At 42.3% G+C, this 20,770-nt stretch overlaps 2 protein-coding genes and 1 long non-coding RNA gene across 3 annotated transcripts; all 3 read right to left on the bottom strand.

The window, feature by feature from the left end:
• Positions 1 to 1,963: 1,963 nt before the first annotated feature.
• LOC117864547 (uncharacterized) lies at positions 1,964 to 3,703 on the bottom strand. The gene has a single exon (XM_034748680.1). The coding sequence runs from the start codon at positions 3,701 to 3,703 to the stop codon at positions 1,964 to 1,966; it is 1,740 nt and encodes a 579-aa protein (XP_034604571.1).
• Positions 3,704 to 4,096: 393 nt separating this feature from the next.
• Positions 4,097 to 7,071, bottom strand: LOC140223408 (uncharacterized). Its single transcript, XM_072295254.1, has 6 exons — positions 7,062 to 7,071; positions 6,697 to 6,825; positions 6,541 to 6,609; positions 5,499 to 6,434; positions 4,886 to 5,400; positions 4,097 to 4,405 (listed from the first exon to the last, which is right to left on the bottom strand). The coding sequence occupies exons 1-6, from the start codon at positions 7,069 to 7,071 to the stop codon at positions 4,097 to 4,099; spliced, it is 1,968 nt and encodes a 655-aa protein (XP_072151355.1).
• A 113-nt stretch (positions 7,072 to 7,184) lies between these two features.
• Positions 7,185 to 8,525, bottom strand: LOC117865671 (uncharacterized). Its single transcript, XR_004642598.2, has 3 exons — positions 8,420 to 8,525; positions 8,236 to 8,337; positions 7,185 to 8,151 (listed from the first exon to the last, which is right to left on the bottom strand). It is a non-coding gene; the product is annotated as an uncharacterized lncRNA (long non-coding RNA).
• Between the last annotated feature and the right edge of the window lie 12,245 nt (positions 8,526 to 20,770).

The following is a 20,770-nucleotide window of genomic DNA, read 5'->3' as shown; positions in this document are numbered from 1 at the left end:
CACCGCGCCGCGCGCCACTCCCCGTCGTCGCACCCTGCCGTGACCCCGCTGTCACCGTCGCTCCTCGCCGGCATCCTCTCTCGAAGCTTCCCCGTCGGATCCGCCCCCGAAGCAGCGAGCAAGCGCCGCCACCGGGAGGAGCATGGCCTGTGCGGGGGAGGAGAAGGGTGTGGAGCGGATGCCGCTGTCGGGCCCTGCGTCAGGAGGAAAAAGAAGGCGCACGGTCGGCAGGTCCGGTCAGGCAAGCACCGCCGTTGGGCAGGAGCTCGACCGATGCGGGGAGGAGCACGGCCGGCGAGTGGGTTGAGCTAGGAGGAGGACGGCGCCAATGCAAAGCAACTATCCTACTGAAAGAACAAGAAGAAATCCACAGATAGGCAGAGAAGGAGAAGTGGTATAGGAGGAGGACATCATGGTTCTTTTACCACAGCATTTATTGCCTTTAGTCAGTTTTAGGAGGTGGAACTAAACTATCTTTTAAACTATCTTTTAGGAGCTTTTAGAAGACTAACTTTTAAGAGCTAGAGCTTGGAACTAAACAAACCCTTAGGTATTTGGAAAGAGCCATGCGAAACAACACCTGACTTCCACTTTTCGTTCGTTCGCTCGTATGTCGACCATTCTTCTTTTTCCTACCTTCTTTTTCCTACCTGTAATTCTTTTTCCTACCTGTAAGAGCACCTTTTTTTTAACTACCTTTATTAATGATAGAAAAATGTACACATACAAGCAAAAATACATGCACATTCTAGATAGTACGGATGGGACAGCTGTCCAGCCAAACTAACACAAAGACCCTAAGATGAAGAAAAACAGTAAATGAGGTTAGAAAAAAAAAGTAAATTGTAGGCACCATACAAAACTTAACAAGTGGTACATATTGGTCCAACAACTTCTAAATTATGCAATTTAGTACATTAACTTAACAAATTTTTGATTGGTTCAAAAACTTGTAAAATGTTGAAATTAGCACAATTATAACGAGCAACATATTTGATAATGCCGGGTTAAGGTATATTTGCGTCGCAACGGCAATGTATTTGACGAAGACTAGAACCTTCATCATTTATGAAATTATTATTGTGTCTCCATTTTAATTATTTTTATATAGTGATTTAATTTTGGTTAGAAATATTTAATTTCATATTAAATATTGACTAGAAACTAACGCGCGGTATTGCCACGCGAACGCGTAGAGTTTTCAGCGTTGAGAACCAGTTGCAAAGACCAATCCATACGGACCGTTGTACAAATATTGTAGCTTACTAGGATCATGCCCGTGCGTTGCTACGGGCAACAAAATTTTTATATTGCAAGATTTGGATTCAACGGGATAATAAAAATATAAAACATCTATAAATATAAAATAAGTATATCATATAAGATTGGATTCAACAGGACAATAATTATGTGGAACAAGTACGAATACAGGTCATCCAAATGTCACCCCTATCTATCCTATTTCTTTGCTTGTGATGCGCCAAAGAAAATGTTTTACCATGCCCGGTAGTCTTGTCCTCCAGGCATTCGCTTCGTGCGCTAGAAGATCAATGAAGAAGCTGTGCCGCATCGTTATAGCATCATGTACGTAAGATAAGTGCTTACTCCAAGTTAAGCTCTCGTGTGATGGGATTATCGTATATTGTAAAAATCACAAAGGAATGTACAACAAAGCATATCTACTCACTTTTTCGATGTGCACAGGAAACAGAGAAATGTTTGAAGAAACATAAATATTGAACTAATTAGCACGTCCCAAACGTCATGTATAGTCATGTGATGTAATACAGTTTTTCAGTATACGTGGAATTTCCCATACAGTTACATCATGTGATAAAATTAAGCAATCACTTCAACCTAAATACCTAGCAAGAGCAAGAAACATGGAATTGATGAGTTTAGTATTTTAAAAAAATAAATGAAAAATGCAAGACACACACAAATAATCATTATATTACCTCGCCTATGGTGTTAGAACCTCCTTGTATACAATATTCTTCGTATACGTGCCATCTTCAGTTGGTACCCTTTTCTTCTTCACTGATGTACCTTTTTGTTCATTGTTATTTTGATTACCCTGGCCGTTCACTTTCTTAGAAGCTTTTTTCTTTTCCTTCCTTTTAGTATGTTCCTCGTCTGCCTCTTCGTTAGGTGGGAGGGCGAGGATCTTGATATTCGTTCTAGCTGTGGCTCTAGACATAGCAACATACAATTGACCATGAGAGAACACAGGGGCGGGCAGGTACAAACCCACATTTGGTATAGTTTGGCCCTGTGACTTGTTGACCGTCATGGCGAAGCTGAGCCTAATAGGGAACTGCTTCCTCTTAAATTGGAATGGGAATATCTCATCGTCAGAGGGGCACAACGGTATTCGAGGAAGGAAAACCCTCTTTCCGGCATGTTGTCCCAGCACAATTTCAGCATCGATTGAATTTTTTTGGAAGCCTCGAACCACCAACCTTGTACCATTGCACAGCCCATTCGCAGGGTCGATATTCCTAAGCAATATGACCGGGCAGCCGATCTTAAGCTTTAGCAAATGTGGAGGAAGCCTGTTGGGAGTCAATGTGTTAAGGAACTCCGACGGATAGTAGTTATGCGGATCATCAATCGCGGAGTCGAAACTATGGTACACCATCTCCCCACCCTGGAACATGCCAATCATCTTGATATTAATATTGTCCACCCAATCATTACGTGTAGATAGAATCGCTCTAGAGGTGATGTAGTCCTTGTTTGTCATGTTTGCATTGAGGTTTGGAAAGATGCATTCAATCAACATGTCAAGATCTTTCTCAGAATCCCCAGAGTACGGGACACATATATCGTCAGGAAGACATACATCACCATCTCCGTTAACCTCCTCCGTGCCACCACCAATGCGCAGTAGATATTCCGCAAACCACAGGTCACTCTGCGCCCTCATGTTGCGCACGAGCTTAAGGTGGTGCATGGATTCCCAAAGATACGACCTCCGTAGAGAAGCATCGACTATCTGCGCCCTGGATCCTTTCCGTACAACAAGGAGAACCTGTCTGAAATCCCCTCCAAAGACAACAATCTTCCCACCGAACGGCAGATCCTGCCGGCCCATTATACCACGTAGGCTGTTGTCTAGGGCTTCCATAGCTTGCCTCTTTGCCATAGACGCCTCGTCCCAAATGATGAGAGATGCTTGCTGCAGTAGCTTTGCAGTACCACTCTGTTTGGTAAAACTACAACAACCACCATCCTCAAGAGTAAGGGGTATCTTGAAACGTGAGTGGGCCGTCCTCCCACCAGGCATTATAGACGCTGCGACACCAGATGTAGCTGTAGCAATGGCAAGCTTATTCTGATTGCGAAGGGTTCCGAGAAGTGCCCTGTACAAAAATGTCTTTCTTGTGCCGCCAGGTCCACCTACAAAGAACAAATCGCCTTGTTCGGTGTCCACTTTGGACATTATCTCTTCGTAGGCAGCCCTCTGCTCCTCGTTTAGGGAATCAGATAGTCCCACATCTTCCAGATCCTGGTCAATGCTTGCCTCCTCAAATATCTCACGAGGGATACCGCTAGCGTCGTCATATGCGTCGTCAATTCCTGGGAGAGGGAACGACCTTATGTCCTTCCCCATAGATTGCAACATATTCCTAATGTCAATCAAAACCATCTGTTCCACCAGACTCGGGTTTGGATTGCTGCGCCTGTAGTCTTCTGACATTGCGTCAAGGTGTTTTGTCCACAACCCAAACACATCATTCGGCTCGCAGAATACCAATATTATCGCGAATAACCTACGCAATGAGGATGGCATATGGAACAAACTATTTTCAATAAGATACTCATCAAGTGTATTATGTTCTTTGATTAGGCCTCGCCTCTCCGCAGCTTCACGGAACGAGGGCAGGAGCACACCGTCAACAGTCCTTAGGTCCCTGTATGAAGTAGCCCCAGCAACATGGTTCAGGAGAACCCGAAGAAAGTAGCGTTCCCCCTCAGCCGGATGAGCCGATACGAGTCTCCCGACTTGGTATACGACGTTTTTCCTTGGTTTCCAAAATTTACCATTGGACTCCCAAGTATAATGCTCCGGAAAGTCACGGTACAAGATTCCTCAAGCTTCCTCATGAAGCCTGTTGTAGTCAAAGTACGCTGTCAGCATTGACTCGTCGGCACCTGGACGCTTGACAACCCGTTCGATCTTGTCCCGTTTATGATATGTAACCATATGCATGTCGGGAAGATGAAGCTGCAACTGCTGCACTGGTGGATGGTTCTTGCTCAAGTCAAAGCCATATATCCTCCACATCGCTTCTGGAGGTGTCACCCACCGGGCCTTTCTGTACTGTGTGATCTCATCAACGTTCCCCTTGTCATCTTTTTTTCCAGCCTCCCTAACAGCCACAGACGCTCTGTCATGGCCCTTGTATATGTATTTGAATAGGTATTTCACAGATTTAATGCTACTACATGCCTCAACATTGATGTGGCAATTGAAAGTACGTAGCAGACATGGGTTGTATGGGACGACCCACTGATTGTCCAGGATGTGACCTCTAATTATTTCCTTACGACCATCATCGCGTCGCCGATAGATGGGGTACGAATCCTTACCTTGCGACGTTGAATCGCAGAATGGCCGCGGGTAACGGTTTTTGCATGAAGTACGTCCCCTTGTGCATGGACATAATGGATTTAGCGTCCCTCATGGGCCATGCATCATATGCTTCATCACCATCCTATAGAGGTCAGGGTACTTCTTCTTGTTTGGTAGCTCAACAGAGATAAGCAGGTCATACTGTTCTGGACACGTGATCTTGTACTTCCTCTGCATTATTAGCAAAAAGTGTGCATGCGGCAAGCCCCTCTTCTGGAACTCCACGACATATACGAATGCACGGACCTTTCCAAGTATGTCCTTTTCCATCAACATCTTCTTAAGCTCCTCCAACTTCGCCCTGAACACTCGAGAAACAAGATCTGGACGGTCCTGTGGACTCTGACCAGGATAAAGCTCATTCTTAATCTCATCCCAATTAGGATTGCACGTCATTGTGAGGAAGATATCCGGTTTACCAAACTTTCGCACCAGAGCCATCGCATCCATGTACCGACGCCTCATATTACGGGGCCCTCCGATGAAAGTCGGCGATAGCACAGTACGCTTACCAACCTCATCAGCGTCTTCCACCCCCGTACGCCAGCTGTCAACCAAACCTTGATACAGGTCAGCCCTAAGAATGTCCTGATTGTTGCGGATGTAGTCTAGACGCGAGCTTTCGATCTTAACGTAGGTGTCGACGGCAAACTGTTGGAATAGACGCTTGTCGTATAGTATAGGATTAAAAATCCCAGGCCGCATCTGGAATTTGTAGCAATAGTAATCACGCACGGAGACACATTTATTTCCAGCAGACCCTACACACATAAACATTGTTCATGTTAGTACCGTGATTGATGACATGCGGAACATTTGTCTAATGTTTGTAAGACACTATAAAGACATCTGAATTTACCAGCATCATCGTCACCACCACCATCAGCACGCGCCTTGCGAATCGCTCGAGCTTTATTGACTTCAGCCATAGTCACACCAACTTTTGGAATGCAGTTGTGCCAGCCAAGCTCACCTCTCGGAAAGAATAGCGGGTATGAGAGAGCGTCGTAGCACCCATGATAGGACCGGATGCCATGGATCAACCTATCCTTCCCTTGGAGGACAACACTATTATCGAACTGGCCCCGACGCTCGCTCCCCTCAATCCAAACGGCAGCAACCTCTAACGTTAATGGCACGTTATATGTTCTCTGGTCTAGACGTTGGTCAAGGTTCAACTCAACATGGTAATCCTGAAGGTTGTCAACCTGACCCATACTCCTAAGATTCTCTGAGTAGGGATTAATGCCATGTAAGATGTCCTTTAGCCTCTTGATGACTTCCCTATCTTCTTGGGCAGACTTCTCACGGCACTTGCGGAGCCTATGCTCAAGAGACGGATCATCGTCGTAAAAATAAAGCTCGAGGTGACCAGGTTCGTGACCATCCTCTTTACCAAATGATCTTATGTTATGGTAGATTTGACCATGGGCACGGAATGTGTAAATTCCACAGTTTCTCATGTCGGTGGTCACACGATCAAGCTTACAGTACATAGAAGTGAAAGAGAAGTGGCCATTGAAATATCTGATGTTTGCACGAAAATGCCTAGCATCAGCGTCCGAGCTCGACCACAATCTCACGAGTTCCGGTGGTGTCTCATGGGTGGAAAGATGAATCTTTCCACTGCGACAACAGAATCCAGGTGGCTCGGACTCAAACTTCTTTGCATTGCAGTGCTCGCAGTTATCCTCTAGCTTGAGCATGTGCGTCACGTCAGGGACATTGGCATAAACCGCATCATATGGATCTGGTACATCGGGTTCGTTGGGATCTTCATTAGCCGTCTCGAGTCCTCATCAGCTTCCCAATCATCAGGTTCTAATAGTTAGCACGAGTATGAAGTGTTAGATTTTGGAAATAAGATAAGTCAAAGGTCACATAGATGCGCCGGGGTGTACCTTGGCCTCCAAAAAGGTACCCCTCCTCCTCTTCCTCGTCGTCCTCAAATATGATGTTCTCATCGCAATCTGATGCAACATTGGCACATGAGTGATGAGACAAATGTATTTACATAGGTAGGATAATAGCATGCAAGAAGCACGTGCAACATTTACCGTCCTCTTCCATGGAGGCATGTGTCCCTGCCTGCCCACCATGTGGAGGCATTGAATACGGCTCGTCAACAACAGATGGTTGTGTCTGAATACCTGTAGTAGCATCATTAGGTGCAGGCCTAGTACTTTCTGCGCAAGATTAATTGCGGGTGAGACATAGAAGAGGTATTGACAAATAAGCAAAGTGAATTTCTTTTTACCCGCTCCAAATACATTAGATGCAGTGAAGGGATGGGAGTCGCGAGCGTCCGTTTGGGTGCCACCTTTAGTAGTAGAATAGCAGTAGGATAAATGTAGGTTACTTTAAATATCATAATAATATAATATATGAATACTAAGGTGGGCAAAGGATGTGAGCTAATTACCATTGTCCATGACACAAGACGTTTGAGTCGGCTAGCTCGTATAATTGAATTTTTCACAAGCAGGCCGTTTGGTATTTCTGCCAATGGTTGCTTCAAACATTTGATTACGCCAGTTTAGGCGTGAATTCCTAATTCCAGGAGTCACAGGCTTGCTATGGATGGTGTGGTTTAGAGGGATCGGCTCAGGAGTAATGACTCCAGGGGATTGCTCCACAGATGACTGGATGTAAACAGGCCTGCCGTTTACAAGGGGGATTTCCAACTCGTCCGATATTCTTGACGGCGATTTATCAGGAAGAGGGAATACCAACTCTGGGGTAAAGTGAGGACTTGGCATAGCGATAGAGTCAGGATGCAAATTGCTTGCCTGTTGTTCTTTGGCTCTCTTTCTATAGTCTCTCTTGGACTGTCTTGTTTTCTCTTTCTTCTCTTCTGGCGTCATAAATAATCTCTTTCCAGCATATGAGTCACGCCGCCTCTTATTTATTGCAGCCCTCTGCCTAGGAGACATTGCCGCCCTCCGTGCCCTATCCCTTCTACGCCTACGCTCCTTAGGCGAGAGGTCATGATCATCCATAGAACATGGATCTAATCCATCACTTAAATAATGAGTTGCATTGATGTTTGGTTAATGTGTTTGGTGCATTAAGATGGCAACAATTAAGAATAACAAGATCTCTATTTGATTTGGCATATGTATCACGCCGCCTCTTATTTATTAATGCGATGTTTTCATAAAAAAACCTATTAAAGGAAGCAGTTATAATTAAAGAAGCACTAAATAATTAGCCACCAGTCATAATTAAGAAGCACTAAATAATTAGCCACCATGGGATTACCTGCTCCACCCACAGTACTGCTATAACTTTCAACACAAACGTCCCCCGTATCACCAGGAGTAGCATCATCAATGCGTAATGCGGCGTTTATATCTAAAAAAGTTTTAGAGCTTTAAATTCCTGAAATCAGAGTCAGATCATATGATTATTCATCACACGGTTACCTCCTTCACATATAGGGCTGATACAACTTTGATCGCGTAACTCTTCCATCTCACCAAAAGTAGCCTCATCATTGATTAAATATGCGTCTACATATTTAAAAGATCATAAAAATAAAGCACCTTCTGAAACAATGATGTTTTTTCCAAAACAACAAAAGTGTGTAGGCGCACCTGATTCACCTGTCCCCACATGAAGTATGTCTTTATTTTCTCCCAAATCTCCCCTATGGAGCCAGCTATCGTTTTCATCTGCCTCCATGTGTACACTGTCATCTACATAAACTCTTTACTCTCACTATTTGTCATGAAAAAATAATGATGCAGAAGTGGAGTGAAACGAAGAACACAATAGTACCTTGACGATGGTTTGGAATGTGCTTAATGGCACCTTGTTCCGTTTTTCTCCTCTTACCCTCTCTATCACGTTCATTAGGATCTACATGATCCAGGGTTTGTGTACCTTCATCATATTGAAATGACATAATGAGTGACCATAGTACATCACGACCCAAATGTCCAACTGTATCCTCACCTAGAATTGTTATATTTGTGAGTTCTTTAAAAGGTTCCCTAGACCGCCTTGACCCTTCCATCAACGCAATAGTACCTGCACAAGCCAAATGAAAGGCCTGGTAAATTATACATGGAACTATTCCTACTCTAGCTTGGCAGGTCTTACATTACTGATAGGATTTCTTAATTTAAAATTTGATTGGATCAAGTTAAAACAAGGTGGATGTGTACATCTACAATTGGAATGCCCATGATGACATGTCCAAAAAAAAAATCGAAGCCATAGGAAAGACCATGTTGTCTTTGTAGATGATGTCATAGACCAAAACTGTGGAAGAATAGCCAAAAAACCAAACAACACATAACTTTTCTAGATTAAAATTACAACATCAAACACATGAGCTTTGAATCCAGAGATGCAAATCACAGATCAAAAAGAGAAGGATAAAATAGCAACAAGCTACAGTAAAAACTACAAAACAAATAATCTACTCCAAAGCTGCAACCCTGAATCTTCTCCAGTGTTTCCTGCAATGTATGCAGTTTAATACCTGTGAAACAAACCAAATCACATGACAGGAAGGAACAAGGCAGAGGATCTACCAAAGCGGTCATAGGGATCCATCACTATTCCTTTTATTGTACTTGCATACTGTACATGATGCATTCTTAAGACTGTCTACCAGTTAGTTGTGATACAGTGTTAATTAAATGCCGTATACCTATTCAAGTACAATACTATTGCCTAATGCATGATGACAAAAGTACGCTGCCTAATGCAGACCTATACTGCCTAATGCATGAGAAAGTACAATATTATTGCCTGCAGAACCATTCTATTGCCTAATTCATACAAGGCATTACTGATTAACTAAGTACAATTGCTCAAGCATAATAAATAAACTGCTTAAATTCATAACAAGTAAATTGCTTTATAGTAATCAGAAGAACGCTATAATGTCAAGCTATCACTCTAGAACTAAAATATACTGGACTGAAAATTGGTAAAGCATTGCTAATTGAAGAATTTCTACAGCCCAAGGCTAATTGGAAATTTAGAATGGGATCAATATGCATGTGATTTTGAAAATTTAGAATGGGATCAATATCATTAGTGTTTTACAAAAGGTTAACTGAACTTTCTCGTTCGTAGTTACCAAAAAGTTCAGTTTATTCGAAGCAGATAAACACTACCTCTTGTTATTGTGGTTAGCCTAGGTACATAAGTGCAAATGCAATGCCCTCATCGCAGAGAACATAGGTGGACCATAAAAGATAGGAGCTCAGCTAAGCAACCAAATTTTTCTAAAGGAAATCAGAAGCCAAAAGACATAAAAATACATGGCACATATGAACTACAATGCCCTAAATATAGTCTAAGTATGGCACTGTAATTGAAAGTGAGAACATTTTCATCCCTCCCTATGGCACTCTAGAACCAAAAATCGGTAGCTGAAATATTACAGGCTTTCATGGCCTATGGGCTACAGGAAAAATGCATTGCTCAATTTTATACACAGTTTTCATTTGCATACTATAGTTTTTCTGGAGTGACATTTCTTATCACTACCAAAACACATAGATAATGGAGCAATGCATTGACCAGGAGGCAAGGACCGTAATTGCATTGACAAGGAGGCATGAACCATAATTTTTTGCTACAGCAACAGTTTGCAAATAAACCCCAGATAGTTTGTCTTGGAAATTAATACATACTATAGTACCACACTACCATGCTTTCAAAATTTCCAAAATAAATAGAAACAATAAAGAGTCCACACTAAAGCTGACATGATTTGGGCGAGTACCTTCTAATGCAGAGAATGATTTGACTGAAAAAATCACCTGAAATGCAGAGAATGATTTGACTGAGAAAAGATAAACAAAATCACATTATACTTCAAGAGAATGGCATTTCAAGAAAGTAACCTAACAAGCAAATGTGGTAGGTGTTAATATCATAGCTAAATATCCAAAATTCACTATAAGCTCATCCAGCAGTCACAAAGGTTACTGAAATCAAGATGCACCTATATGAAAAATTAAATTTGTGCCGAGATAAGACATGCAAAAACAGCCAAGAAAAGAAGTGCATGCACAACTATTGTAAGAAGAAAAGATCTGGTCATAGTTTACAAAAGATATGGTGCCAGTAAGGAAAAATGGACAGTACAAGCTTACAAAGCAAACTGACTTAAAATGTTGCAATGCAAATACCAAGTCAAGTGATCCGGGCAACGCTGTCGCAGAAATTATATCTGCAAAATTATGAAATCCTTAGAATAGTTGTGGTATGCAATGAATAATGGAGAACATGTCTTTTTCATTACAAAATGAACTGCGTACAGTCTTCTGTCCAACAACCATAACAGACACAGAGCTTAAGAAAAAAAATAGAATCATGATCTGCAAGGGCGTATCCGCGTATCACCAGAATTACTCATAGATGATAGCCTGAAGGCGTAGAATTTGGGCTTCCCTCTCTTGCCGCAGTTCAGGAGATGTGCGCCCTTCTTCAGATCAAGGATGGCCTGAATAAAGCACTGAATTGAGCAGTCAGATGGCCAATCCTCCCAAAACTAAAGGGAATGTGTTCAAGTACTGCTAGTCTAAGGAAGTGCTAGTCTAAGGAATATGCAGAAACTAATACCGTTGCTATAAACAATTGATGAGGAAGGCAATCATCAAAGGAATTCAGTAGGCACTACGAGATCAGCTACCGATTTTAATTGGATGTATAGCAAGTGCAGGCACAACAACATAGTTTAATCTAGAGATCCTAGAAAAACAGAAGATATTGCTTAACCTTCATGCATAGAAAATAAAAGAGACTGACACTACAAATACTGTACAAATTCTTTCCCAATCTCCCATTAGAAATTCTTTAAACAACCAAAGGTAGCTTCACTGCATAGTTTGCTTGAGGTATCATCTCTATAGGATTGGAAAAAAATGTTCTTATCTCAGGTGTTAACAAATAAAAAGTGTTAACTAAAGGAAAAAAAGCTAGAATATAGTTTGTCATAGATGATACCTTCTGTAACTAAACACTGGACAAAAATTATGACTGAAAACTGAAGAAACCTCTTATTTGAAACAGAAACTTAAAACTGGACGAACCTCAATGACCTGCAGTCTGCAGAGGGACAAGGTCAACAATTACCCAGCGAGGAGGTCAGCGAAGGCGCAGGGCGGGCAACGGCGGCACGGGGCAAGCGACGGGTTTGCTTCGGGCGTGTGCATGTGCGATGGCGGCAACGAGTTTGTTATGGCGGCTGATAGAAAAAGGAAGGGAAGGAACCAGGATGGAGTACAATTCTTTTTCCAACCAGGCCTAGTAAATCTGGCGCATGCATGCAAGTAGCTAGCTGATTTTTTAATCTTTCCTTTCTTTTAACATGCCCACAAAATCTCACGCATGCATGCAAGGAGTTGATTTTTTAATCATTCCTTTCTTTTAACATGTCCACAAAATCTCGCGCATGTGCAAGGAGCTAGCTAATTTTTTAATCTTTCCTTTCTTTTAACATGCCCACAAAATTTGTAAAAAAGGATATTGACAAATCTGGCGCATGCATGCAAGGAGCTAGCTAATTTCCTTTCTTTTAAACTGTCCACAAAATCTCGCGCATGCATATAGGGAGTTGATTTTTTAATCTTTCCTTTCTTTTAACATGCCCACAAAATCTTCTCTCTTGACGGATGCGCCCGACCCCTTGAGGGTGGAACTCCGCCTCGTCCGACCCCGAGTGAAGCTCCGCCTCGCCCGACCCTGAGTCCTGGGGTCGGGAGTGTCCGACCCCTGAGCAGAACGTTGGAGTAGTCCGAGGCTATTTTTCAAAAAACCCCTGACATTTCATGATATAAACCCGCAGTCCAATTCCAAGTATACGCCCGACCCTTGGTCCCGGGGTCGGATGCGCCCGACCCCTTGAGGGTGGAACTCCGCCTCGCCCGACCCCGAGGTAGATTTAGATTTACCGGGTTAGGAATCATAGTGCCTTATTTGGGTTATGCTGTCTCAGGATGTACGTGCAGCTTGATTAAAACAGCTGGTCCGATTTGGAGTACATGTTTAGGGCATTGGATCTACAAGCATTGGAGTACATATCAATAAATCATCACCCGCAACATTTCTTCTGCAGTCCAGAGCAAGCATCTTTTAGAGAGATCTTGGACCAAACAGAAGTGAAATGCATCTTCCCCAAACATGTTACTGCCATTGAATCAACAAACATGTTATATACACAATGGAGGGTTGAAACACATCAAGCTGAGTACTTAACGCATTCATGAAATTTTTATATTGCAAAACATTGGATTCAATGGGATAATAAAAATATAAAATATGTATAAATATGAAATAAGTATATCATCCAAGATTGGATTCAGCAGGACAATAATGATGTAGAACATATACGAATACAGGTCATCCAAATGTCCCCCATCTATCTTATTTCTTTGCCTGTGATGCGCCAAAGGAAATGTTTTACAATGCCTGGTAGTCTTATCCTCCAGGCATTCGCTTCGTGCGCTAGAAGATCGATGAAGAAGTTGTGCCGCATCGTTATAGCATCCTGTAAGTAAGATAAGTGCTTACTTCAAGTTAAGCTCGGATTTATCGTATATTGTAAAATTACAAAGGAACGTACAACAAAGCATATTTACTCACTTTTTCGATGTGCACGTTTCGAGGACTATCCCACCATGCCATGTACTGTAGAATAAGCCATCCATCTGAAAATCTGTGGTACGATGAATCGTCAGCTATATAAATATACGAACAAATCTTTTAAGAAATAAAGGATATTGACACTCTAAAATGCCGGTGTGTTAGAGCTGATCTTACCCATCAGTATCTTCCACAATTCCTTTCGCACGTTCAAATTCCCATTTGTGAACATCCTCCCATGAATCAGGTTTAAGTTGTCTAAATGCGTTCATAAATTTTAGGCGAAATCCTACGATCTGTATCGCATAATGTTTATATGGCACATCCGTGGCATATTTTGGAATGGGTTTAGTGTCAATCACAATAAGTTTCTTCCGCTTAATATCGAGTACATAAAGCAGGTAGGTATTGACATGCTTCCATGGCAAGAGAAACTGCAAAGCACTCAGTATTAGGACCACAAAGGATATGTAATGAACAAATAATGGCATGAAAAGAACTTACATATCTGCAACCTAGTATGTCATATTTTACTATTTCCCATCCACCAATCACATCACCCAACTCTTTACCACTATGATGTTTACGATATTTTTCATGACGTGTTAACTCCAACATTTTCTGAAGCAAAATGATATATAGCCATGATCAGTATCACCTATCAATTTTATGTATAACTAATAAATATAAATAGACAATGAATGCAGTATATTCCACAGTTATGATTGTAATTATAAACAAGCTAACTTACACAGAATCGCAGATCCACATGATGGTTTGCAACCTTGTTGTTGTACCTTATCATCCCTTTAGCCTCTCGGTATGCAAGAAATCGGACACCTAAGTTGAAAAATGGTTCAGGCATGGGTGAACCTCGTTTCAACAACACCTTGAGATCACCGAGTTTATACACACTCCTATAGGGCAAATCACTCCTTACCCAAACCATACTGCAAATCAATATATAAGGACAATGCATAAGAATTCATAATAAATTGCAATACTATTAGTGGTAAATGAAAGTGATGAAGTACTGAGCTTACTCCAATTCCGCAGGATCCTTGATTGTCAAAATATAATCACAAAAAATCTCAGCTAACTCATCTCTCTTCAAGGGTCAGTCCTTGTAGTATAGAAGAACATCTTGCTTATCTGAGTCTATCTCTGTATCGATTTTCTTTGGTTTAAGTGCATTTTCATGGCTGTTCGTGGATTTCCTCTTTTGTTTGATCTGCTGAAACTCGTTAGGTTCTATTATTTCTGCAAAGTCACTCGGGCTTCCGATGTTTTCATCCTCATTGCGTAGTAATGGTTTACCTAACCGTTCATTAAATATAGTTGATAGTAATGTAGCTGCCATTTTAGTCCTAAATTTTACCATACTCTCCTGTACATTAGTAGTAACACCGTTTATTCAAAAAATATGCTAGTAAAAAATATTCACTAATTACTTGTGTTAAAGTTATACATAATGTACCTGATCCACGGTAGCGCACAGATGATCCCCAGTCCAATACTTTATAAAGGCAACCATGAATAACCCACATGAGACACTACAGAATCATTATTATATAGAAAAATGTAAGATATATACATATGAGATTGTAGAATTGGTATTTTAAATTAGTGTGCAATATCATACATACCCATCAAACTGTATTCTGTCAACCATGACCTCCACAACATCCCAGATGTCAACATTGACGTCCGGCCAAGCGTGATCTTTAAGGCCAGTGCATTGCAATGTGTATTCCATCTGCATCGGCAATCCCTTCAACTGTTTGTACATGTCCTGGTTAATTAGTATGTGCAGTTTGCAAAAAAAATAGAAATAGCTGAGATGGCAAAAACTCACAGTATTTTCGAGGTCCCTGCGCCCAAATAGTGTTCCATAAGAATCTAACACATGTATCTTACGCCTTCGCGCATTCACTACAGCAAGATACCAGTGTGTATCTTTTATTTTTATTGGTAAGAACAACTATCAAGTATTAAAAAATGTAATGTCAGTCAAAGAACGTATATTGGATAAATGAAGTATATATCGTAATGTTGAAAATAGTAGTTACCATATCGTGTTGCATGTACGATAATACCCTTTCAGCCAACCGTGGAACCTGTGAATGCCCACGGGAGGGATAGTGATCCTCCATGTCCTCCATGTTCCATTTTCTTCACCATCCCCCTTCATTAACACGGTCATACTTGTATTTTCTAGGTGCATGTACCACCTGGCCTATTTATCATATTATCTTGAGTCCGCAATAGGTGGATGTACGCATTTATGACCTGCAAAAAATCAACCATGAATAATTTCTCAATATAAAAAAAGATTTTTGTTCCCATAAATTTGTACTCGGGGTTATTACCTCGTCATACAGGTATGCGTTTCGACAAAATAAGCACTCCATGTGATTCCTATTCACCAGGACGATGTCACAAGCTCTTCCCTACCTGGTTCAGCTGAGATCTTTTTAGCAGCTTCAATGAAGGCATGATCATTGACAGTACATTCGTACCTTGAAAATAATCATAAAATTTGAGGATAATTATCATTGCACATGATAAATGTTGTGAAAATATATCAAATGAGCAACCTGATATATGAATGAAACATAAACTACCTTCCGGAATCTTGAAAGCATCTTCTGACTCGTTGGTTTCGTCAGTGATCAACACCTGCTGTGACATATCAACATCTTTGAGTTTGTCAGGGGTCAAACCCTCTTGGTATTTATTGGCATCCAAGTAATCTGTCTTGGGAGTAGTTTCCTCTAGTTCCAGCAATATATCCATACTATAGACACCATCGTCACCAGTGGGCGTCAGCTCCGTGGATAGCTACTCCAAGGATGACTATTGATGGAAAAAGGAGGTAACATATAAACTCATTAAATTAGTACCGGTTCTGCAATATGATTCAGTGAGCGTTAAGCTTGTGTGTAGCTTACCTCGGAACCGTCTGACATGGATGGATGCCAAGATTCAGTGAGCTGCAACGCCGTCGCTCGCTTAATTATTGGCAGCCCCTTCTAGTCGTCTTCTGAAAGGTGAGATTTTATTCAACTTTGAGTCTCATGTGTCATCTCCTGTTACAGGTCCTGGCACAATTATTTCATTGAATACATAATGATGGCGTCTGCTAATTTTTTTCCCAGGAACACAAGTGCTGCAGCCTTGTTTTGCTGAGCTGACAGTTGAGTAGTGCGGAGGGCAAGTTCTTTCTGTGAATACATATGATCTAATTATAACGAACATGATTAACAGATTAATTAATATAACACATGCCATATCCGACAACCTCTTAGTATAATCATGTCTAGTTAGGCATAATCATGATCTAATCTACGTGAACATGATTAACAGAGGGTAACGAGAACTCACACTTGAGCTGCAACGCCGCCGCTCGGACGACACCCTCCAACCTTCTGGTGCAGTTCGCGACCGAGCGTTCAACTTCATAACAGATCGGCGTCGGTCTAGTAACAAGGTCAGGGAGTAGGTGATGAGAAAGCTTCAAGAGAATTGCATGCGTCCGTACCGATGGTCAACAATTACCTAGCAAGGAGGTCAGCGAAGGCGCAGGCCGGGCAACGGCGGCATGGGGCAAGCGACGGATTTGCTTCGGGCGTGTGCGTGTGCGATGGCGGCAGCGAGTTTGTTATGGCGGCTGATAGAAAAAGGAAGGGAAGGAACCAGGATGGAGTACAATTCTTTTTCCAACCAGGCCTAGCAAATCTGGCGCATGCATGCAAGTAGCTAGCGGATTTTTTTAATCTTTCCTTTCTTTTAACATGCCCACAAAATCTCGCGCATGCATGCAAGGAGTTGATTTTTTAATCTTTCCTTTCTTTTAACATGTCCACAAAATCTCGCGCATGTGGAAGGAGCTAGCTGATTTTTTAATCTTTCCTTTCTTTTAACATGCCCACAAAATTTGTAAAAAAGGATATTGACAAATCTGGCGCATGCATGCAAGGAGCTAGCTGATTTTTTAATCTTTCCTTTCTTTTAAACTGTCCACAAAATCTTGCGCATGCATATAGGGTGGAACTCTGCCTCGCCTGACCCCGAGTGAAGCTCCACCTCGCCCGACCCTGAGTCCTGGGGTCGGGAGTGTCCGACCCCTGAGCGGAACGTTGGAGTAGTCCGAGGCTATTTTTCAAAAAAAAAAAACCCTGACATTTCGTGATATCAACCCACAGTCCAATTCCGAGTATACGCCCGACCCTTGGTCCCGTGGTCGGATGCGCCCGACCCCTTGGTCCTGGGATCGGATGCGCCCGACCCCTTGAGGGTGGAACTCCGCCTCGCCCGACCCCGAGTGATTTGGGATGCGATTCTGCTGGAACCAATCTTACCATTCAGGCTAGGTTTCGGGGGGAAAATATTAGTACATGTAGATTTAGATTTGCCGGGTTAGGAATCATAGTGCCTTATTTGGGTTATGCTGTCTCAGGATGTACGTGCATCTTGATTAAAATAGCTGGTCCGATTTGGAGTACATGTTTAGGGCATTGGATCTACAAGCATTGGAGTACATATCAATAAATCATCACCCGCAACATTTCTTCTGCAGTCCAGAGCAAGCATCTTTTAGAGAGATCTTGGACCAAACAGAAGTGAAATGCATCTTCCCCAAAGATGTTACTGCCATTGAATCACCAAACATGTTATATACACAATGGAGGGTTGAAACACATCAAGCTAAGTACTTAACGCATTCATGAAATTGTTATATGGTAACAATAAACACATCAAGCTTAGTACTTAGCTGCTATTGAATCACCAAACATGTTATATGGTCACTGTCTAAAAAGTTCATATATGGAAAATCCTCGAAAAATATGATTCAGTATGTCGCGAACATCCAAACTTTGAAACACAACACAGAGTTGCTGAGCATCCTAGCATTACTACTTGTTGATGATATCTAATGTAAGGGCACGTGCCGTCTTTGTAATTTGTTTCCGTTCAGCGCGTATCCGCTTGGATAGGTCTGCAGCACAAAAATCAAAGATCAAAACTATATAACTTCAGTGAAACGAAGTTATTGAGCACAAAAAGATGTTACCTTTCGCATCATATGCATAAGAACATATGGGAGAAAAAATAATTTGACTATAATCTGTAGTAGTCACTCCCCCTAACAGGCAAGGGAAAAGTGAATTAAAAACTTAAACAGACAAGGGGATACATGAATTTAAAGAATTAATGGTTAAATATATTGTTAATTTTATTAACAAAACTGAGTGCTCATTGATAATGTCATACCTTGCATCGTAGATATCTTGACATGGAGGGCAGCTAATGTCTTGAATTGATAAGCCGCGCGGCGCCACTCCCATATGTGGCGTTGAAGGTGTGGGTCGTTCACATGGATTATGATGAAGTTTTTCCTACAAGTAACAACATTAATTCCGATCCACCCATGGCATGGCAGATAATTTCATATATACATAAATACACATACCTTTGATTCATGATTACCACGTGCCTGTTAGGCTGCCTCCGGAAGTCACCCCTATCTTGGATCTCAAACGCATATACAACCACGCCTATGACATCTTCAACAACAAAAAAAATATATGCTTTGCATTTTAGTGTGAAACCAAGGACATCATATTTTGTTAAATGAAAGTGTGTATAAATTGATGAGTCACCTGCAAAAGTATCTACTGGCTGACGGTATACATCCTCGAATTTCCTAAAGGCACGAGGACACTCTGAAATCCAGATGGGCCTCTGTGGAGTCTTGACTACAGTATCCGGTAAAAGGACGACAGCGTAGTATTCACACAGACGGTACATATTGGGAATGGGATCCACATAAGTTGGCGTAAAATACACTCCCAAAAAGTCATATGTTTCACCTTCAATGAGCACACTGTTGAACATCATATGATGGTCGCCGCACGCAACTACCTCCATCTTGGTGCCCTGCACAAACATTGTAGCCAACATACATCAGTAGTTTGCAGTGAAACCACAATGCATCCGCCTAATTACACATGCATATAAAAAAAAGAAGTAGGCGGATGATTGAAGCACCTGCTCATCAACCAATATTATGTGCAAATACTCCTGTCCTCCATACTCTTGTATGTTTCCTTTCTAGAAAACCATGGCGCTCACATCCCATCTCCAGAAGATGTGTTCCAGCTCCACCTCATGAAACTCAACCCACCTATAATTCCGAGATTTTATAGATATATACTGCAAGGGTGCATCATAGCGTACGAGATAAAAACTGATGTCATCATTCAAATGAAATCTATACCGCTTCAGAAAATTACGAGTATCATACCTGTTCATTGTCGGTGTGGGCAAGGATATCAGCGGTGCAGGCAAGGTTACCCTCTTCCTCGAGAGCGACATGTAGGAGGAACCCATAGCTGGATAACTGCAAGTTGAACATTTGTACTGCAGTGAGTCTTATTCGTTAGGAGAGATGAAGGAATAATGATATAGGAGCTTATCACTTCGGTGTACTGTTCCATAGTTACTTCTTCAAGAGAATTGCATGCGTCCGTACCGATGGTCAACAATTACCCAGCGAGGAGGTCAGCGAAGGCGCAGGGCGGGCAACGGCGGCACGGGGCAAGCGATGGGTTTGCTTCGGGCGTGTGCATGTGCGATGGCGGCAACGAGTTTGTTATGGCGGCTGATAGAAAAAGGAAGGGAAGGAACCAGGATGGAGTAGAATTCTTTTTCCAACCATGCCTAGCAAATCTGGCACATGCATGCAAGTAGCTAGCTGATTTTTTTAATCTTTCCTTTCTTTTAACATGCCCACAAAATCTCGCGCATGCATGCAAGGAGTTGATTTTTTAATATTTCCTTTCTTTTAACATGTCCACAAAATCTCGCGCATGTGCAAGGAGCTAGCTGATTTTTTAATCTTTCCTTTCTTTTAACATGCCCACAAAATTTGTAAAAAAGGATATTGACAAATCTGGCGCATGCATGCAAGGAGCTAGCTGATTTTTTAACCTTTCCTTTCTTTTAAACTGTCCACAAAATCTCGCGCATGCATATAGGGAGTTGATTTTTTAATCTTTTCTTTCTTTTAACATGCCCACAAAATCTTCTCTCTTGACGGATGCGCCCGACCCCTTGAGGGTGGAACTCCGCCTCGCCCGACCCTTGGTCCCGGGGTCGGATGCGCCCGACCCCTTGAGGGTGGAACTCCGCCTCGCCGATGCGCCCGACCCCTTGAGGGTGGAACTCCGCCTCGTCTGACCCCGAGTGAAGCTCCGCCTCGCCCGACCCTGAGTCCTGGGGTCGGGAGTGTCCGACCCCTGAGCGGAACGTTGGAGTAGTCCGAGGCTATTTTTCAAAAAACCCCTGACATTTCATGATATCAACCCGCAGTCCAATTCTGAGTATACGCCCGACCCTTGGTCCCGAGGTCGGATGCGCCCGACCCCTTGGTCCCGGGGTCGGATGCGCCCGAGCCCTTGAGGGTGGAACTCCGCCTCGCCCGACCCCGAGTGATTTGGGATGCGATTCTGCTGGAAC

Source organism: Setaria viridis, chromosome 7 (genome assembly GCF_005286985.2).
Source record: "Setaria viridis chromosome 7, Setaria_viridis_v4.0, whole genome shotgun sequence".
In the NCBI taxonomy this organism is placed as follows: domain Eukaryota; kingdom Viridiplantae; phylum Streptophyta; class Magnoliopsida; order Poales; family Poaceae; genus Setaria; species Setaria viridis.
The sequence above is the reverse complement of the archived record's forward strand: the minus strand, read 5'-3'. Positions and strand labels throughout refer to the sequence as shown.